Raw genomic sequence first — 19,002 nt, 5'->3', positions numbered from 1 at the left:
AAATCAAAATTACCTTGAGTTGGAATCTTTGTTCTATGGATGTAAAAGCCTGAGAATAAGATGATGTTATTTGCCAAAGGTCACATAGCTGATAACCCTTTCCACTCCATTAAGTTATAGTGTTACCAGTTCATACTTCTAACACTCACTGTCTTGTTTTCCCATCTATATAATCTTTCTATGATTAATGTAATGGTAAAAGTTATTTTAAATATTCAGGTAAAAAGTTTTATAATTCCCTATGTTATGTATTTGCAGTCTAGACTCCTGTGAAGATTACCAGTAAATGAAAAACCACCAGATAATAGATTCTATATCCATTTTCAAATACAGATAATCAGTATTTGAAAATGTGAACTTTTTGTTGTCACTGTTGGTTTTTTCTTCATCTTCATTATTTGTTGCATTGTTTGTTTTCCCAATAGTGACAATAAAACATCATCAATTTTTGCATATTTTTTAACTGTTAAAATAGTCTTACTATCAACAGTTGAGCACTATTACAGGGGCTGAGCAGTTTAACACAATGCAATGGCTGGTTTAGTTTTTGGATATCTGTGAGGGAATTCATGACACCTACTTATAAGACCTTAATTTGGGTAACTTAATTATGTGTTGGGGGTTAACAGTAGTGGGCAGTTAAACACCACACAACCACTCTCTCACCTCCTACCCACCCAAGTGGGATGGGGAAAGAGGAAAAGAATACTAAAAGCAAGAAATCTTGGGGCAAAGATAAAAGATAAAAAACATTGTTTAACAGGTGAAGGATAAAGTGAAGAAGAGAGGAAGAAAATAAAAGTGATGCAAAGGCAACCACTCACCACCTCCCACAGGCAGACTGATGCCCGGCCAAAGATGGCTAATGTCCCTAGCCCCCCTCTTTTCTCTTTTGTTGCTGAAGATGATTTTATGTGGTGTGGATGATTTCTTGTTAGCTCAGGTCATCTGCCTGGTTGTGTCCTCACCTACCCTATTGTACATTCCAAATTTATTTACTGGCAGAGCATGGTGGGAAACATAGATGGCCTTGATGTGGTTCAGCAAAAGCCAGAACATTCCTGTATTATCAGTATTCTTTTGGCCACAAACCAAAGACACAGCACCATATGAGCTTCTATGAAGACAGAAAACTTTGTAATTTCCAGGTCCAGTGTAGCATTTATTTGCATACACACTTTTACATATATATTTATAGTTGGATCATATCTATGGAGTCAATGGTCAGTGAGGAAGATTCTGAACACCTGAATTAGACTGATGCTCATAAGGTATGCCCACAAAGAAATCATGACTCTCTGCCATCTGTAGAATTTTTTTCTGTCACATAGTCTTACAAGTATGGAATATTCTCACATCACACCCACCTAGTCTTAGTTTCCTTCTGAGCAGTCAAAAGTAATTCTGATTGTCAAGTTACAGAAATGACAAATAAGTAAAATATAGAGCCTTGTGATATATTTTCCAATACTCTTTGTTCTGGCTCTGTTTAGTGTGTTTTTCCTTGCCACAACAAGCTCTTCCTTACTTACAGCATTTTCTGCCCTGAAACTTGTTGTTAAAATATACATTGTTTGTAGACTGTATAACATGTTCTTCCAGAGGCAGTTTTGCAGCTTGCACAAGTGCATTTTATTACTCTTTTCTTCTATTCTTATCTTTCTTACTTAGTCCTGTAGGACTATTTGGTCTACTCTGAAATAAATGGTAATGTGATGAAGAGGACATTATACAATAGGAAATGCTATTTTTTTTTTTGTTCCTTCTTTGGTTCCTTATGTTAGAATAAGTTGCTTTTTGGATAAGTTGCATGCTTTTTACTTCTCCCACTTGCTACATGTCAGCTGTCAACAAAACTAGGATCATGAGTGCCTCAATGGCAGTGTAAAATTTTATCCTATTATGTAAATATTGTAAAAGCAATTCACTTAAATCCAGAGCAAGGTATTAGGAAATATTACATTTTTTATTACATGGACCTTATCATAAAATATTTTTAAAGTGATGAAGATTGTGTTAGCAGTTTTATCAAAATGAAGAAAATGTCAAAAAAGTATTATTTATTGGAATTCATAAACTTGTAGAAGTATTTTCCAAGTACTTACAGAAAAAATCCAGAAAAAGTATTAAAATCTCAACAATAGTAATAATTTGATAAGAATTTTCATTGCTAAGTTATTCGTCTAATAGTTATACTAGTAAAACAAGAACCAAAAGAGATACAGTTAAATTAAATTATATTTGTGCCATGATAATTTCAAATAAAAAATATAAGTAGTATTTATCTCATTTCGCAAAAAGTGTAGTTATGGGTATATTTGCAGTACCAAATGCATATACATTCACCCTGTTTTATACTGCCCATCAGTGAAAAGCAAAGCAATTTCTTCTGTAAAGACAACTCATGCATTTCATTTGTATGTATTACTCCTTACCTACAGAGACAGTATTTTAATGTATGTATATGTGTGTGTATGAAAATATGTGTGTATGTTAAAAAATTTAAAATGTTTTTTAAAAACTGTCAACATAATACACTTCAATAAAAATCAAGTGCTGGGAAAAAAAAAGAAAAAGTTATTCTAAAAGATATTTATGATTTGTTGGGGTATTTTTCCTAATGTAGAAAGATGGTAACACAGCTGTGTTCAATTTTTAAGTGATTAGAACATACCAGCTAAGCTCATGCTCTTGAATTAATTTATTTGTGTTCTGTTTTCTATCTGCTTCCTTTTCTTCATTGTACAAACTGATATGGGACTTTTCTTCTTTAAAAATGAATTGTCTTGCATGTGCTTATTTTTCTTCACAAAGCAGCAACTCTATTGCCTCTGAGATCACAGATTACACTAGTTATTTCTACTGAGAAGATCTAGTAATTCTATGATCATCATGTAGTCTAACTTATTATTATTAAACTAAAATAACTTGCTCAGCATCATTTAAAGCATGGAGGGAATTGTACACTCAATTAGATATCCATAATCTACAACTTCGAAAAGTATTTTTTCAGCGTATTCTCTGTTCTTCTCTTGCTTTCTGAAAGAAAATGCCAGTGGTATACAAATGAACAATTTTATTGTCTGCTTTATTTTGTATCATACAAAGTATATGTTGGTTTTGATAACTGACTTTCCTTTTCCTGTTCCACATTTGTTGCCCTTACTACTTAGTTATCTTTTCTGATGGATTGTCTCTGGATTTTCCTACACTTTTTTAGCATTATATTTCTCAGTTACTCTCTCTTCCTCTTAGAATATCTGCAATTGCTGAAACTTGAATTAAAAAATCATTCTTCATTACTCCAATGTTACTCTTTTCCTTCTCCTTTCTTCCCTGTTAGAAGTGTTGTTTTCCTTTCAGTAAATCAAATGTCATACAAATCTTAGCCTGATTTCTTTGGATGATGGAATTTAGCATTGTTTTGTTGTCTGGCTGTCACCATTCTGAGTATACCATTGCTATGCAATTTTGAAATCATTGGCCAATTTCAGTCAAATCTCACAGTTCTGAAATAAAGCCCTTGTTGTGAAGAAAGATGCAGCATTACTCCATAGATACCAATTCAGTTTGGCTTGCTGGCTACCAAGTCAGAACATTCTTTGTCACTACTCAATTTAACATGCAATGTCTTCCCTAACTGCTATTCATGGTATATAAATGTGGGAGGGAAATAAAATATGAGTAATTGGTATGGATGTCACATTCAAAATCTTCTTATGGCCAAAAGGAGTGGTGTTATATATGGAAAGCTAAGAATTTATTTTTAGTCCAATTGATGCTCACACAGTTAAGTTGTCCACTTTTGTCATTTCTAGAAATGAATTTGGAGAGCAAAGCAAATGGAGTTGAGCTTCTGACATCTTTATACATTTAACCAGATGTTTTTATTCAGACTGCTTCTAACTGATCTCATTTTAGGATGTCCTAATATACTATAATTTGGGGGGAAAAAAGTTTTATAAACAAAACAGCATTACTTTTCTAATAGTGAAATTAATTTAATTTATCCTTAAAAAAAAAGAAGAGTGGACAAAAAGAATCCATAGTTATAGTCACATTTGCCAGATCCATTCTAATTAATGAATATGTTGCATATTAGTGAATGTGTTACATATTAGAAGTGGCCACAAATTTTCATACCTTAATTCTAATCTGATCTGCTGTATTTAAATTACACTAAAAGGGATTTAAGATTAAATTAAGGGTTTTCACTGTATGGTACTAAACTCAGTTTGATTCAAAGACTGATTTTTTTAAGTGAAAATAACTGCCTTTTCTGCTAACTGGAATACAATATGCAAGAGCACTGAGGTAGCACCTTTTTTTTGCCAGGTAAATACCATATTTGTAGATGACAATCTAAAAATAAAGAGAGATGAGTGATGGCTATGCTTATTCAATGAAGCTTGCATGCTATAAAAAATTAAGTTTTCTTAAGATTGCAGCATTTTATGAAGGATAAGGTTTTTTGATAACCCCTCATCTCAAGGGAAAGCAAAGAATATGAGCATTGTAAAGTGAATTATGGAACTAATAATGCTATTTCTCAATTTTTCTGATTTTCCAAAGGCAGAAAAATAGTTATGAGATTGAATCTTAATATAGCTTGGGATTGTACTCTGAACACATTATTTTTTGGGAAGAAGAAAAGTGAATGCACCCTGAGAACTGTAAAATATTTTCTATCCACTTGTAGGGATCTAGTGCTGGTCCCTGAGCCCGTGAATTCTCACAGCACAGTTTTTGAAAATATAACGTAAATCACTTAGGTACTGTGTATTTTTGAATGCATTAAAAAAACTTTGTCTCCTTAGCAGAACCCTGGGGAAATTACAGTTCTCAGTACCATTGCTGATCAGATTCTTATTGGTTTATGCTCTGATATTTTCATGCTCTCTTTTCCCTTCAGCTTTGCAATTGCAATGGTGGGCATTCCATTGTGTTAAAGATGGATTGCTAAATTTCTGTGTGTTGTGGAACATTTTGTTTCACTTGCAGCAAGAAGGAAGTTCACAGAGATTGCCTGTTGAACTACTGGAAGAAATTAGATTTTTATTTTTCAAGATAATGAAAGGACTTTCAATGTCCTGATTTTTTAAAGAGCAACATTTAAGTTTAATTACATTTTTTCTACTGTTGAAAGAAATGTTGTACTGTTTAGTTAAAAAAGAGAAGCAGTGAGAAAGACTGTCTTTTGTTACAAGTGTTGCAGTTTTGCCACCTATGTAAAACAGCAAAGAGAGGAAACAACCACAAATACTTAGAAGAACATTTCTGTTTGTCATTTGACTGGTGATCTTGAGTTTCTGAGACTCCCATATATGTCAAATCTCGATACCCGAGATATAAACTGTCTCTGTACACTAAGTCTGAGAAGAACAGTCACGGAAGTTTGATTGGCAAGATGTTATGCCAGGTCAGAAGAAATAAACAGCTTTTATGGCCTTTCAGGGATTCATAACAGAATTTAGTGCATAGAAGAACACAGTCTAATGGTTCATAAGACATAATTGTGGGTATTAATTCCTGTCCATATTAATGTTACCTCAGCTTTTAATGTTTATAGAAGACCTCTTTTTTTCCACATAACTTTCCCTTTAGGACTAGAGCTTCTTTGAGGGAAACAGAATAAATGGTTGATTTGTATTATTTTTATTGTGGAAGTCCTAGTTCCTATTTTTGGAACTGTAAGACTATTTTCACTCTGCTCTGAATTTCAATATAAGATAAAGCTGAATGCAAAGTAAGAATCTTATGCTCATATATTTGAGATTTTGAGCAATATGTTCTAGAAAATACACAGAAAAATGTCATAATTGCCATCCCTTTCTTCCCCAAACACTCATGCACACCAAAAATATGATTTAAATGTGTTAAATCTGATGGCCTTTAAGTGGAAAAAAAAAGATTATGGTAGAGCTTCTGAGTCTTAGGAATCATGGAATGAAAAGAGTATTGTTGAAAAGTTACTGTATTTATACAATGGTTTCAAATTATGTCCTAAAGCAGGAATGCTAAAGGAAATAAAACACAATCTTTTGAGGGCCTTGTAGCAAATTATTTTCTAAACTATTAATTATATTTTGTGATTCTAGTCCTGATTCATGGCACCTGTAAAGATTATGTTCTTTGGTGCATACAACAATAAACTGAGGTGCCAGATTGCCAGTCCTATCCTGTGCTCCAGTAATCTGCATCCTGGGCTTCCATAAAAAGATCCAGGGGGGTGATTCTCTCCCTCTGCTTTGCTCTCTTGAGACCCCACATGGAGTGCTGCGTTCAACTCTGGTGCTTCAAGCACGAGAGGCACGGCCCTGTTAAAGTGGGTCCAGAGGGAGACTACAAAGTAATCAGCAGGCTGGAACACCTCTTCTGTGAAGAAAGGCTGAGAGAGTTGGGGTTCAGCCGAAATGAGAAGATTTCAGGAAGTCCTTATTGTGGCCCTTCAGTATTTAAGAGGATCTTTTTAAAAATAAGAGAACAGACTTTTTACCAAGGCCTTTAGTGAGCAGGGTCAGCAATTTTAAATCAAAATATGGTAGATGTAGATTGGACATAAGGAACATAAAATGAAGGTGGTGAGACACTGAAAAAAAGAAAAGCTCTGAATCCCTGAAGGTCTTCAGTTAGATGACACATCTTCAGTTTAGATGGCAGTTTTAGCAATCTGATCCACTGAAATATGTCCATGCTCATGGCAGGGAAGTTGGAACTAGATCAACTTTAAAGGGCCTTTCCAACAAAACTCATGGCAGGCCAGTCTAGTCTGAGAAGTGGATTTTTTTTATTGAGTCAGTAGTTTTACACACCATTATACTGGAAGAATGCACAATAAACCTACATGAAAGTTTTAGATGAGCTAATTGTGGGCTCTCCTAGTATTTGAGTGATTGCATGCTCAATTCTCTGCTAATACCATTTTTCTGCAAAGCAGTTATTTCCATGTTTAAGTGTTACAGAGGTATGTGGCACTTGGAAAGCCAATAAGTCACCCTAGTGCATATGTAAGATGGCAAACACATTTGTACCATAACAACAAGGTAGCAGAGAATCAATTACATTTTGTTTGTGATTTACATTCTTTTCTTATCAGTGGAAAATGTACTGCGCAAATAAAAGTAAAATGGCTGTATGACATAATTTTAAAATTCAAGTATTTGACTGAGGGGAATGAGGTGTTGGAAAGCAGTGCCACAGTTAGGGACCTGAGGGTTCTGGTCAATGACAAGTTGAATATGAGTCAGCAGTGCTCTGGCAGCCAGGAGGGCCAACCCTGTCCTGGGGGCATCAGGCACAGCATTGCCTGCCAGGCAAGGGAGGGGATTGTCTTGCTCTGCTCTGCACTGGGGCGGACTCACCTCGAGTCCTGTGTTCACTTTGGGCACTGCAATATATGGAAGATTTTAAACGATTAGTCCAAAGCAGGGCAACAAAGATCGTGAAGGGCCTTGAGGGGAAGCTGTGTGGGGAGCGACTGAGGTTCCTTGGTCTGTCCAGCCTGAAGGAGATTGAGGAGAGACCTCATTGCATCCTACAACTTCCTGAACCCATATCAGCCACCCTTCTGGGTAACTACTCCCAGCTGGTATACCAGGCATGATGCTCTGTGGTATGAAACATCCCTTTGATCAGTTCAGGTCACCTGTTGCAGCTTTGCTCCTTCCCATTTTGTTTGCGGTTTGTTTTATTTTTTTTTTCCTCATTGGCAGAGCAGGAGAAAAATTTTTTAAAAATGAGAAAAAATTAACTCTTCCCTAGCACAAACCAGGCCAATATACACTTCTTATTCCATATAATTTTTGTCATGCCAAGTTTCAATACTCCCTAATATCCCATCACCTTCCCTATTTATCTGTTTTGACACATATACACACAATCATCACTTCCTTAGTCTATGGAACACCTCTGTCAAATCTGTCAGGATTTCCTCTCACCTGAGTGGTTCCTGTCTTATCTTTTTATGTAGATCAGTGGGAGAGGTTTTTTGTGGTTTTTTTTCCTGAAATTGATTTTTATTACTTCAAAAATTCTGAGACTATGTTAAATACTTTCAAAACATAATCTATGAATACTGTATTGTAACAAGTTAGCCAATAAGGAAGGATGATATTCATCTCCTCAAAAGGTAATACATTCAAAATTTAAATACTCCAGTACTTACTGTCATAATTCAAAAACTTGTTGTAACTGTTGGGCAATACATTGCTGCATCTTTAAAAAAAAATCTGTGAGATCCTCTGAGCTTCTGGAATAATTTCTATTCTATTTTTAATATAATTTGCTAAATAGATTTTTATATAGTTTAATATTTCAGTCTTGATACAGTACACTTCAGAGTCCTGTACTCTTAAATAATCTTTCTACTACTATGTTTTGCATAAAAATGTTGATAATGATATTATCAGTATTATTACTACACAAATTATAGCAGGAGTAATAATAACATTAAAAATTAATGAGACATTACTAGATTTAGTACAAAATTCAATGAACAATTTAGGGAAAATAAACCTTTCTGTATTTCCTTTCAGTAGCAATTAATTTTTATTCTTAGGTTTTGAATTTCTTTTCTTAATTTTTTGTTATTTGAGAGAAGGGGGATCTGGGTTTTTGGAGGATTTCAGAATAATTCTAGTACCACTACATCTTTTAAATTTTCTGGCATTGCAAACACTGAATTCTGGATTCACTGGAGGAATTAGGGAAAAGAAGAAGGCTCTCTCAACGTAAATCTTTTTGTTGCACAGCATGATTGTAATTAGCAATGACTAAAAAACTTATTGCCAGTTGTTGTAGTTCAGTGAACCAATTAAGTACAAACTTCACTTTAAGTAAGGACTTAAGCACATCTGAAATATATGTTTAGCTTAGTCTTGCTGAAATGGCTTGTTTAAATAATCTATTTCAGAATAATAAGTATACATCTCTAGGATGAACATGTACCTATTGTAAAGGTTAACTTTGAAAAAAGTAACAAAATACTTCATTCAAGAATATGTTCTCATATTCTCTTGCCTTGTTTCTAGAGCTTGCGCTTAACACATGTGCATACAGAGCACACTGGTATTATTATTCTTGTTTGAACTTTCTTCTGACAGAAGTATTTGTTAACTGGAAATTGAAAGTTCAAAAAGAGGAGGTCCCTCATCCTTTTAAGACTGGTTTCTTAAATGGCAATTACTTACTACACAATCTATATTAACTTGTTTGCAAATCTGCATACTATTCATTGCTTCATATGGAGTTGCTTACATTAACTTTATATCTTAGTAAATGTTATTAATGAAAGCTTCTTCTGAATTTTCACCACACTGATTTTTATGAATTAAATGTGTTTTATTGAATAATATTTTGATGTCCTCAAAAAGATAGAACCTAATGTGAAGCATGATGAATCATTAAAGCAATTTTTTGCATGGTGATATATCTAAAAGGAGTTTTCCCTTCACAGGTATTTCTAATTTTTTTAGATCTTTATGGTGTTCTGTTGTGTTAAAGTCATTCATTAATTCTTTTAATTTCTTTAGGTCACATGTTTTTTGGGCATAGTTTAATATATATTAAAAATCCAATTAATCCAAATCTTGTATTTCATAAAGTTTTAAGGAATGAATGATTTTGTTGTACATTACTAAAATATTTTTGTACAGTCCAAATGGATGATTTATTTCTTCTTATGTGTTAATCTCTGAATAACTGGACCTTCCAGTGTTTACCTACTATCCGGTAAATCTTCATTACAGATTTTTTATTAATGTGTACTTCCTAGTGTGTTGAGAGCTGATTAAGCAATAAAAAGTACTTCTCTTCTCTTCCAGCTTACGAGTTACAGAACTGTCCCGATCCTCCTCCTTTTTTGAATGGCTATATAGTCAACTCAGATTACAGTGTGGGACAGTCAGTATCATTTGAATGCTATCCTGGATATGTTTTGAGGGGGCAGCCTGTTCTCACTTGTCAACATGGAATCAACAGAAATTGGAATTATCATTTCCCCAGATGTGAAGGTAACTTTCTGGTAGTACCTTTGCTTCAGAACTCACAGTACTTTCTGATTTTTGTTTACCTGTTTGTGTGCCTGTACATAATGCAGCTTTTTCTGAAGTGCCTTTATCCTAATCTGTAGTGTAAGCAGATAAAGGCAGAATGTTATGGACTTTATAAATAATAAGTGTTTTATGAATCATGTTCTTCCTCAGTGATTTATTGTTCCTGTTAATATCTGTCAGTTGTATTGATTATGAGAATTCATGATGCTGCCAGAAATTATCTTAACCTCTATGTGAAAGACTATTTTAAGAACATACTTTTATTCAAAAGCAGTTAGGTTATAGAGACACCTTTATAAATGTTTTGGAAGAAAATACAAAGTTATTCATGCTAAAAGTTCACTATAAACAGATATGTAATATTTTTCTTCATGTTAAACATATGATAAAGTTTTGAAATATCAATTAAAAATCCATATAAAAGTGTAAAATGTTAACAGTCGATGTTTTTAGAATTTGTTAGAAACCTAGCCAAAGTTCAACTCCTCATACTTACATTTTAGTGATATAGATGCAGCACCAAAGGGCATGCAGCCTTCTATATTTTCTTATTCCTTTTTACTACCTATAGAAGCATATTTCCTAAAATACATGAAGTTGTATAATAGAAGAAGCAGATTTTTATGATATAAATCAGAATTTCCTGTTTTCTTAGATGAAATAAGAGTAAATAATATATGTTTTTAGAAAGGATATGCAAGAATTGAATTAATATTTATAATGACACAAGGAAAAAGTAATTCTTACTTTTCCCTGTCCCCTCATCCATAGTTTTAATTCAGTGGTTTTATCATAATTTTCTAACTCAAAGAAGGCATTTCTGTGCTAGTGACATTTCCATAATTCACAATGTACATTTGGCCTGGTGCCTGTGCATGTGAATCCTACTTCCAAGCCTACCCACAGTCATCTACATCTCCTCCACACAGCTGAGGAATGCACGCAACTCCGTTTTGTGTGTGGTTGTGTGCATTTATAGGTACCATTTCTGACTAAACAGCAGGTTGCTTTCTGTTTTGACTGAGCATTAAGAGTTTCCTGTCTCTCACTTAGCACGCTACTTGCTTTGTGAAAAATTCCTCTGTGCATGTTAAAGCTCCACCTAATACTGCTGAAATTATTCTTATGACATATAAATGTTTTTTTTCTACAGGGAAAACAAATTGTTACTCTGATTGTTGTAATTTGATAGCGGATCTGCAAGAGAAATCAGTGAATTAATTAAATAATTTTTTCCTAGCTATGACCAGTTTTCTTGGAAGTTTAAATCCAAATCTTTCTACAGAAGATTGCATATACTTTTGAAGGCTGAGAATCTGTATATAGAAGAAAATTAGATTAATTTCTGCTCAAGTAATCATAGTCGAATCATGTCATACAGTCATGCTCTATGACTTTACTCATGTACAATCATGTTGTCCTGACTTACCATAGATGTCTTGGTATGACATATGCAATTTACACTAAATGACTAACTGGGTTTGGGTATCTTTTGGTGGAATTTTAAAAATGTTTACTGTCTTTCCATGCACAACATAATTAGGTGTAAATGGGTATGAGAACATATAGTATGGCATTCATTCATTTATAAATCAAAATTTGTTCTACTGTTAGAATTTGATAGTTTAGAAAATTTGATTATACATTTACTCGTTTCAGAAATCTCTGATTCTTCATGTCTGTCATTCAAAGTTTAACATAACAACATCATTAATTTAGAGTAAATTGCTGATTCACACTAAAGCTATATTTATCTTGTGTGAAATCTAACCAGTTATTTCTGTTTAATGTCATATTTTCTGCGATTTTTAAAGATCTTTGGAGAAAGCCTAGTAACAGCTGGATGTATTACTTAACTCTACTAGAGTTTTGTTAACTGTGACACTTTTTTCTGACAAAATGTATTGATCTTCCATGGCTATCAATCATGATAAGAAAAATTAGTCTGTCTTTACTGAGATACAATCAATCTGCATTCCTTCTTAAGTATTAGAGATAATGAAGGGAAAATAAAAAATGAATGCAATCAATAACAACATTAATAAACCTCTCAAAAAGATAGTAAATTCAAAATATATTTAAATATAAAACTTCAATCAGAAAAAATCTGTATATTAATTAGAAATTAATATTAGTCTCAGGAAGTGTATTTCCCTGTACTAAGCATAATTATCAAAGCAGTCTTAGTTGTAAACATAGAGTACTGTGGATGTGGAGAGAACAGAGTAGATTTCTGAGACCAGACAAAGTGATCATGGCATGAATGTAGGGGATTAGGAAATAGTAAAAAATGGACTTGAGTCACATTTTCTTCACAACTCCTAGAGCTGATAGACAGTGTCAGATACCCTTGACCTCTACAGAGAACCAGGAATCAGAACCCTTCATTTTCCTTAGCTGGTTTCATTTGTTGGCCACTAAAAATTCAAAGTGCCATTCTGTTCAGAGAATCACAGACTGGGTCAGGTTGGAAGGACCACAGTGGGTCATCTTGTCCAACCTCCTGCTCAAGCAGAATCAGCCTAGAGCACATTGCACAGGATTGTGTCCAGACCAAAAATGTGCCAAATGCATCATACAAGTTAGTACTGGTATGGATGAAGAAAGTGAAGCAGTTAAAGCCTCCTTAGCCTATCTTATAAATTCAGAGATTTTTAAAGGAACTCCTTCAAAAAGGGCTGCTCATCAATTAGCCAGATGATCTTCTACCACAACAATATTGTAGCTTTAAACCATACAGAAAATGAGACATCCTTTTGCATTTATCAGTCCTCCTTCTTTTTTCCCTTTTCCCTTCCTGTCTTTTCCTTTTTCTTTTTATCATTTTTTATGCTTTTATTTTCCATCACTTCTTAAGTTGAGAAAGAAGTGAAGAGAGTCTGAAGGAGAGTCACAGCAACACTAACAATAATAACATAAGCTTAATGGTAAGAGCTAAAGAGAAATGTTCTAGAGCAAGGCTGAATGCCCATACATGAGATTAAGGTCTCATTCTAGTGGGTGAGACTCACTAATTTACACTAATGGCCATGTGTCTACTTGAATATATACTTTCATCCATATTCAGTCAATTATTCCAAACTGAGACTCAAAAGAGCACATTAACATATATTTGCTACCCTTGAATAAAGTCAACCTTTTCATAACTTTGATTTGGCTATAGACTTCGTTCAGCAAGTGTGCACAAATTTGTGTCTGTATGTCCATTTTAGTTGTCATAAGGATAATTAGCATACAGTCTGCAAGGGAATCACCATTGAAAATGACTCAAACCTGTCAGAAATAAAGCATAATGGTTTTGGACTAGTGAAAGAACAATCAGCCTATTTTTCCAGAATTGTATTCCCATTCAGTTGGAGTTCAGTTGGATGGAAACATGCAGGACCTGTTTAATTATTTGGTTTTTAATCTTGAATACAAACAAAAGGTGCCCCTTTTTAAATGGTGTGTGGACTTAGTTTCAAGAATTATATGCAAACAATACTACCAGTAGATTTTGATGAATTTTGAAAAATGAAACCTTAAAGACATCAGCATAAGTTACCTTTAGAAATGTCAGTATTTTTTTGAGAAGCAACGAACCAAGGAAAAGGCTGTCTTTAAGACTTAGGTTGTCTTGTCTTGTGGAGCTTTAAGAATTTGGTAGTTTTTTGATAATCCACTTGTAACATGAAAAACTATTTTCTACTAATATTTTTTTTAAATTTGTTTTCTTTTCAGCTCCTTGTGGCTATAATGTAACTGCTCAGAATGGTACAGTTTATTCCCCAGGATTTCCAGATGAATACCCAAATTCCAAGGACTGTACCTGGTTAATTATTGTATCTCCAGGCCATGGGATTTATATCAACTTTACCTTACTTCAGACTGAACCTGTGAATGACTACATTGCGGTTTGGTATGCATTTTTTTTTACACAGGAGTGAATTTTTTCTGATTGATTAATCAAGTCTCATTGTCCCAAGCTACAGATTTTCTTAGTATTGCTCTTTAGATTGTCATATATGTAGATTGTCATATATGCTGAAGAACAGCATAAAACAACTTCTAAGGTTATCTGAAAAAAAAATTATCTCTGTCTGAACTCTTTAAGAATACTGTTCCAAAATACTTTGAAGCTCAGACTCAGTTATGAATCATATCTTGTTTGACTCTCTCTTCTCTAAATTGAGGCCATGTGAGGTCAATGATGTAATAATCTACACTATGTTGAATTATGCATTCCATGAACAAACAGGCAATATGTGTTAGTTGTTGCAAAATTTTCTGACATCTTTAAACGTTATCTTTATCTATTAAGATTTTTGTAAATTTTCTTAATATTTCAATATGCATGATAGACATGCTTTTATATTTTCTAACCCAGAATTTCAGGCCTTGTACCTCCATGTCTTTAAGCTTCATATTACATGTTCCTCTTCTCTGAATTTATATTTCTTTCCACACAAGCCCATTCAATTTGTGACTGTCTCTGAAGGAGGAGGACTTAGAACTCTCTAAATTCTTGCATAAAGATTTACTGCACTTAAGCAGGCATAGGTAATGCTGAAGGTGCTGGATATGTCATCTTTGTCCAGCCCTGGTCCTTACCCCACATACTATGCAAAGTCACTTCTCAAACATGCTACAAATAGTTCAGGAAAAAGGGAGGTTTGCACAGAATATAGGATGTAACTTATTGCTGTGTGGGTCAGCTGCTCCAATCTCCCAGCTAGCCCACCATTCCTATAGCTATTGGTGATTTTTTTTCAGACAGTTTATAGAGATGTGCAACTGTTTCTGAGCAGCCATTTGGTTGCCTCTGTTATTTGCACTACATGTAAGCCTTAGTGTCAAATACATCATAGATTGTCTTCCCTGGCAGGTTGTAGATATATAATGCTTGGCTTTTCAATGATACAGCTGAGGTGAATAAATATACCTCTCATTGCAAGACAGTAAAAGATCAAATTAGCAGCTTCCAGAGACATTCTAGATAATCTCAAGCCTTCTAAAATAACTTATTGCAAAAGTTTTTTCATTCAGTTTTTGGTTTTTTTTTTTTTTCCCTTAGGATATACCTTTGAATCTTTGGAATTTATTTAAATAGCAGAGTAACTTGGCATTTCCACAACTCTGTGTTTTAACTCTGAGTTGAAGACTTGTAACACCTGGGTCAAAATGTTAGAAATTTTGACAGCATTACAGCAAATGGTGTATTGACAGCATTATATCATTTTTTCACTTTTTTTTACGTCTGATCTGTACATGAAAATTTTTGGCAGGAACACACATTGAAAATTTCTTGCCACCCCTACATTTCTGGCCCATGTAAATATAAAAACTATTGCAAGTAACCTGGTCTCAAAAAAAAAAATCATGTTTGAAGTTGGAAAGAATATTCTGTGTGCTAGGAAAAAAAAAAAAAAAAAAAAAAGAAAGAAAAAAAACCACCTCATTTTAAATCATTAGAAAAAAGCCTTTTTTGACAAAAATTAAAAATTTAAACTGCTCTCCTGAGAAAAGAGACTGAGACTGTTAACTTGAATGTTAAGAACATCAGTTTTTCAGCTAACTTTTCAATGCTTTGCATTCCAGGGATGGTCCTGACCATAATTCACCTCAGCTAGGAGTTTTCAGTGGGAACACAGCTCTGGAAACAGCTTACAGTTCTACCAATCAAGTCCTCCTCAAATTTCACAGTGATTTTTCAACAGGAGGATTCTTTGTCCTCAATTTTCATGGTCTGTTTTCTTTATATATTTAATCTAAAATTACCCTAATCATTTAGTGAATTTTAAATATATTTCTTAAATTTGTGGTTTCCTGATTTACCAGGACTCATGGATTTGCTGTTTGTTTGAGAGTTTTTTTAAGATTTTGGGGTTTTTTTTCTTTGGTTGTTTTTTTTGTTTGCTTGTTTTTTGTTTTGGTTTGGGTTTTTTTGGTTTTGTTTTGTTTTGTTTTGTTGTTTTTTTTAATAACAGTACTTATGAGTTTTTAAAAATTACATATTAAAAATCTGAAGAACGTTAATTTGGGACTTTTAATAAATTGTGTTCTATCTTTAATGTTGACTATTATCATCTAATATTAAGGTCTTACTCTTTTAATTACTTTGGCCTATTTTTGCAATAGTATTTAAGTTTCTTTACTAAAATTATTCCCCAGAAGAGTTTCTGGGGTGCTATGGTAGAGCTGAACAATAGCATAAAGACTGATATGCAGCAAAATACTTTGTTCAAATTTACATTCCGGGCTAAAGGTGGTGAAAATTATTAGGCATCTAACTCAGAAGTGAAAAGGTGAATTACAATTCTAGTTCTAATTTGGACTAAGTCATCCAAAATGTGCATAATAAATGGAAGATTATTAGTCTTCTGGACTCTAAATTAAAAATATACAATGAATGAATTCACAAAGACCAAATAAATGTTACAGAAAGAGAGTTGTGAGATGCCTGTTTGCATGAGGAAGTCCGCATCAAATTGGTACTCAGAATCTGAAATGTTTCTCTTGTCTGTATGTTTCTCCTAAAACAAGGTCATGATACATGGTCATCCACTGCACTTAATCTGAGAAGCAAAAACTGAAGTGGATAGAACTGTGAAGCTGTCTGAGGATTTTGTTCTGACAGTAATTTTGTTCCTTGAAGTGGAGAATTTTCTTTATGATATGCATTCTCATCACAATCTTTATTTCTGTTTTGAATTTTTTCAATCCTCAAAGGGTTTCTTCAACTGCTGTAGGCATTCTACTCCATTTTAGAAACACAGTCATTTTAGTGGTCACCTTTCTTATGAGATTGCTCATAATTTATTGAAACAGATTTAAAAAGCAGAGAAGAGACTTTGTTTAAAGAGTCATAGAATGTTTTAAATTTAAAGGGACCTTAAAGATCACCTAGTTTCAACCACTCTGCCACAGACAGGAACATCTTCCACCAGACCAGGTTTAGACCTAGACTTGTATAATTCCCAAGAGCCACAACTTCCCTGGGCAACCTGTTCCAATGTCTCACCATGCTCATGTCATATAATGACATTTAACTTGGAAAATGTTGTAACTGAGAGACCACAAGGTTCAGTACAGCTCTTGTAATTTGGGAAGTGTGAATATGAAATGAATTTTCTGTAATACTCCCTAGCACACCAATATTTAATTTTTTTTTTTGCTTAAATTTGCAGCTTATCAGCTCAGGAAGTGCCAGCCTCCACCCACAGTTCCACATGCAGATTTGTTTACAGAAGATGATGACTTTGAAATAGGTAAAAAGATAGTATTTATTTTTCTTTCTTCTGTTTTCACTTGAATTCTAAATAAACTAAGCAATTTCATCTTCCACCTGAGATTTTTACATACTTCTGTTTGAAGGATTTTTTGAGATTTAACTTTTTTTTCAATACCTTTTTCAGGAGATTTTGTGAAGTACAGATGTCATCCTGGTTTTACCCTTGTTGGACAAGATATACTAACCTGCAAACTGAATACACAGTTGCAGTTTGAAGGATCATCTCCATCCTGCGAAGGTAAATACATACTTTCATGGTGTGTATATCATTAATATGCATCCTAAATAAAGCACCAAAATTTTGGCACTGTCGTTTTCTTGATCCTTAAAAGAAAATATTCCATTTACTTCTTTAATATCTGAGAAATGCACATGTTTTTATATAATCAGACCTAAGAATTCCATATAGAAATTTTATTCTTTAAAACCAATGAGAAGGGATTTTAACTATTTGACTCCATGATTACTGAAACACTGATTTCTAAAATTAATTTAAAATATTCTATGTTGCTTCATAACAAACCATGGATTTATTTTTACTTTTGAAGAATACTAAAAATATGAAAATAAATTTAGCTTTCAAAATAAAATAAGAAATTATTCTCTGTGCTTTGACAATTATGGCGACATTGTATAACAGAGTCATATGAAAAAGCTGTTTTAAAATAATATGTGGCAAATTTAATTTTTTCAAAGTAATAAATCTCTTTAACCTATTTATATTATTTTTATAAACACGGCATTTCAAACAAGGAACTAAAAATTCAATATGAATGATTTTTAGATGCACATTTTTATATAATGTCCTCATCTTCATGGAAAATGAGTTTATCTTGTAAATTTGTATTCAGTCTTCCAACCTTTGTCAATATATGTTGTTTGATTTTTTTTCTTTATTTTATTTCATTTTGTTAAATAGTGGATGACAGAAAGGTTTTGCAATGTTGCAAAATAATCAAAGAAGCATCTGTAGAATTTTATCTTGTAGTATCTCAAAATTTTGGGGGAAAAAATGTTACTGACAACATGCTATCATTAAAATTTAAGGAAATCAAAAATCGAACAGAATTTCTCTTTTCTGTATTATACAAGTTTAACTTTGATCTATAATACGTAATTTTTGATGGAGTATTTTCCATATCATGAGGTGAAAACATCCATATGCACAAGTGGAAGCTCAACAATTTTTGTGACACTGTAATAATAGCTGTATGTGTATCTTTCTTCCTGTTACCCTGGTTTTCTACTTTAATGATTTAAAAATTAATAAAGAATTCATAGTGCAAAGTATTAGTTTATTGATAATTTTATTATGTTTTATGCATCTAATTATCTGTATGAACACACATGCTTGAGGTAAAGTGGGTTTTTGACCTCCCCTTTTGTGTCTTGTGCATGCAATTAGTTGGATCTGCCATGAGTTTAGACATTGGACTCCATATCTTTGTTTTGAGTGGAAAAGAATCATTATGCATTTCAGGACCTTCACCATTAAATATGCAGAATGAATGGGAATATTGTGTACTTTTATATCTTTCTTGTTAGGATAACTGAATACTTATTAATGTTTCTGTGGATTTGTTTTTTTAATCAATGTGTTTCTCTGTTATAAATGTAATATTTTAATAGGATGATTGTACTGCAAATCCAGACTTAATTTTATAGTGAACAGTAACAGCA

The 19,002-nt window shown here is 33.3% G+C and overlaps 1 protein-coding gene across 4 annotated transcripts in view; it reads left to right on the top strand.

The window, feature by feature from the left end:
• CSMD1 (CUB and Sushi multiple domains 1) overlaps nt 1–19,002 on the top strand; it is a 1,052,894-nt gene that overhangs the window by 929,238 nt on the left and 104,654 nt on the right. For all 4 annotated transcript variants that reach the window (XM_064412131.1, XM_064412130.1, XM_064412133.1 and 1 more), the window contains 5 exons: nt 9,822–10,010; nt 13,773–13,950; nt 15,630–15,775; nt 17,219–17,299; nt 17,447–17,560. In XM_064412131.1, coding sequence (XP_064268201.1) covers nt 9,822–10,010; nt 13,773–13,950; nt 15,630–15,775; nt 17,219–17,299; nt 17,447–17,560 — 708 coding nt within the window. The remainder of the gene's footprint in view (nt 1–9,821; nt 10,011–13,772; nt 13,951–15,629; nt 15,776–17,218; nt 17,300–17,446; nt 17,561–19,002) is intronic.

This window comes from Passer domesticus, chromosome 3, assembly GCF_036417665.1.
Source record: "Passer domesticus isolate bPasDom1 chromosome 3, bPasDom1.hap1, whole genome shotgun sequence".
In the NCBI taxonomy this organism is placed as follows: Eukaryota; Metazoa; Chordata; class Aves; order Passeriformes; family Passeridae; genus Passer; species Passer domesticus.
This window is presented reverse-complemented; position numbering and strand designations above follow the sequence as displayed.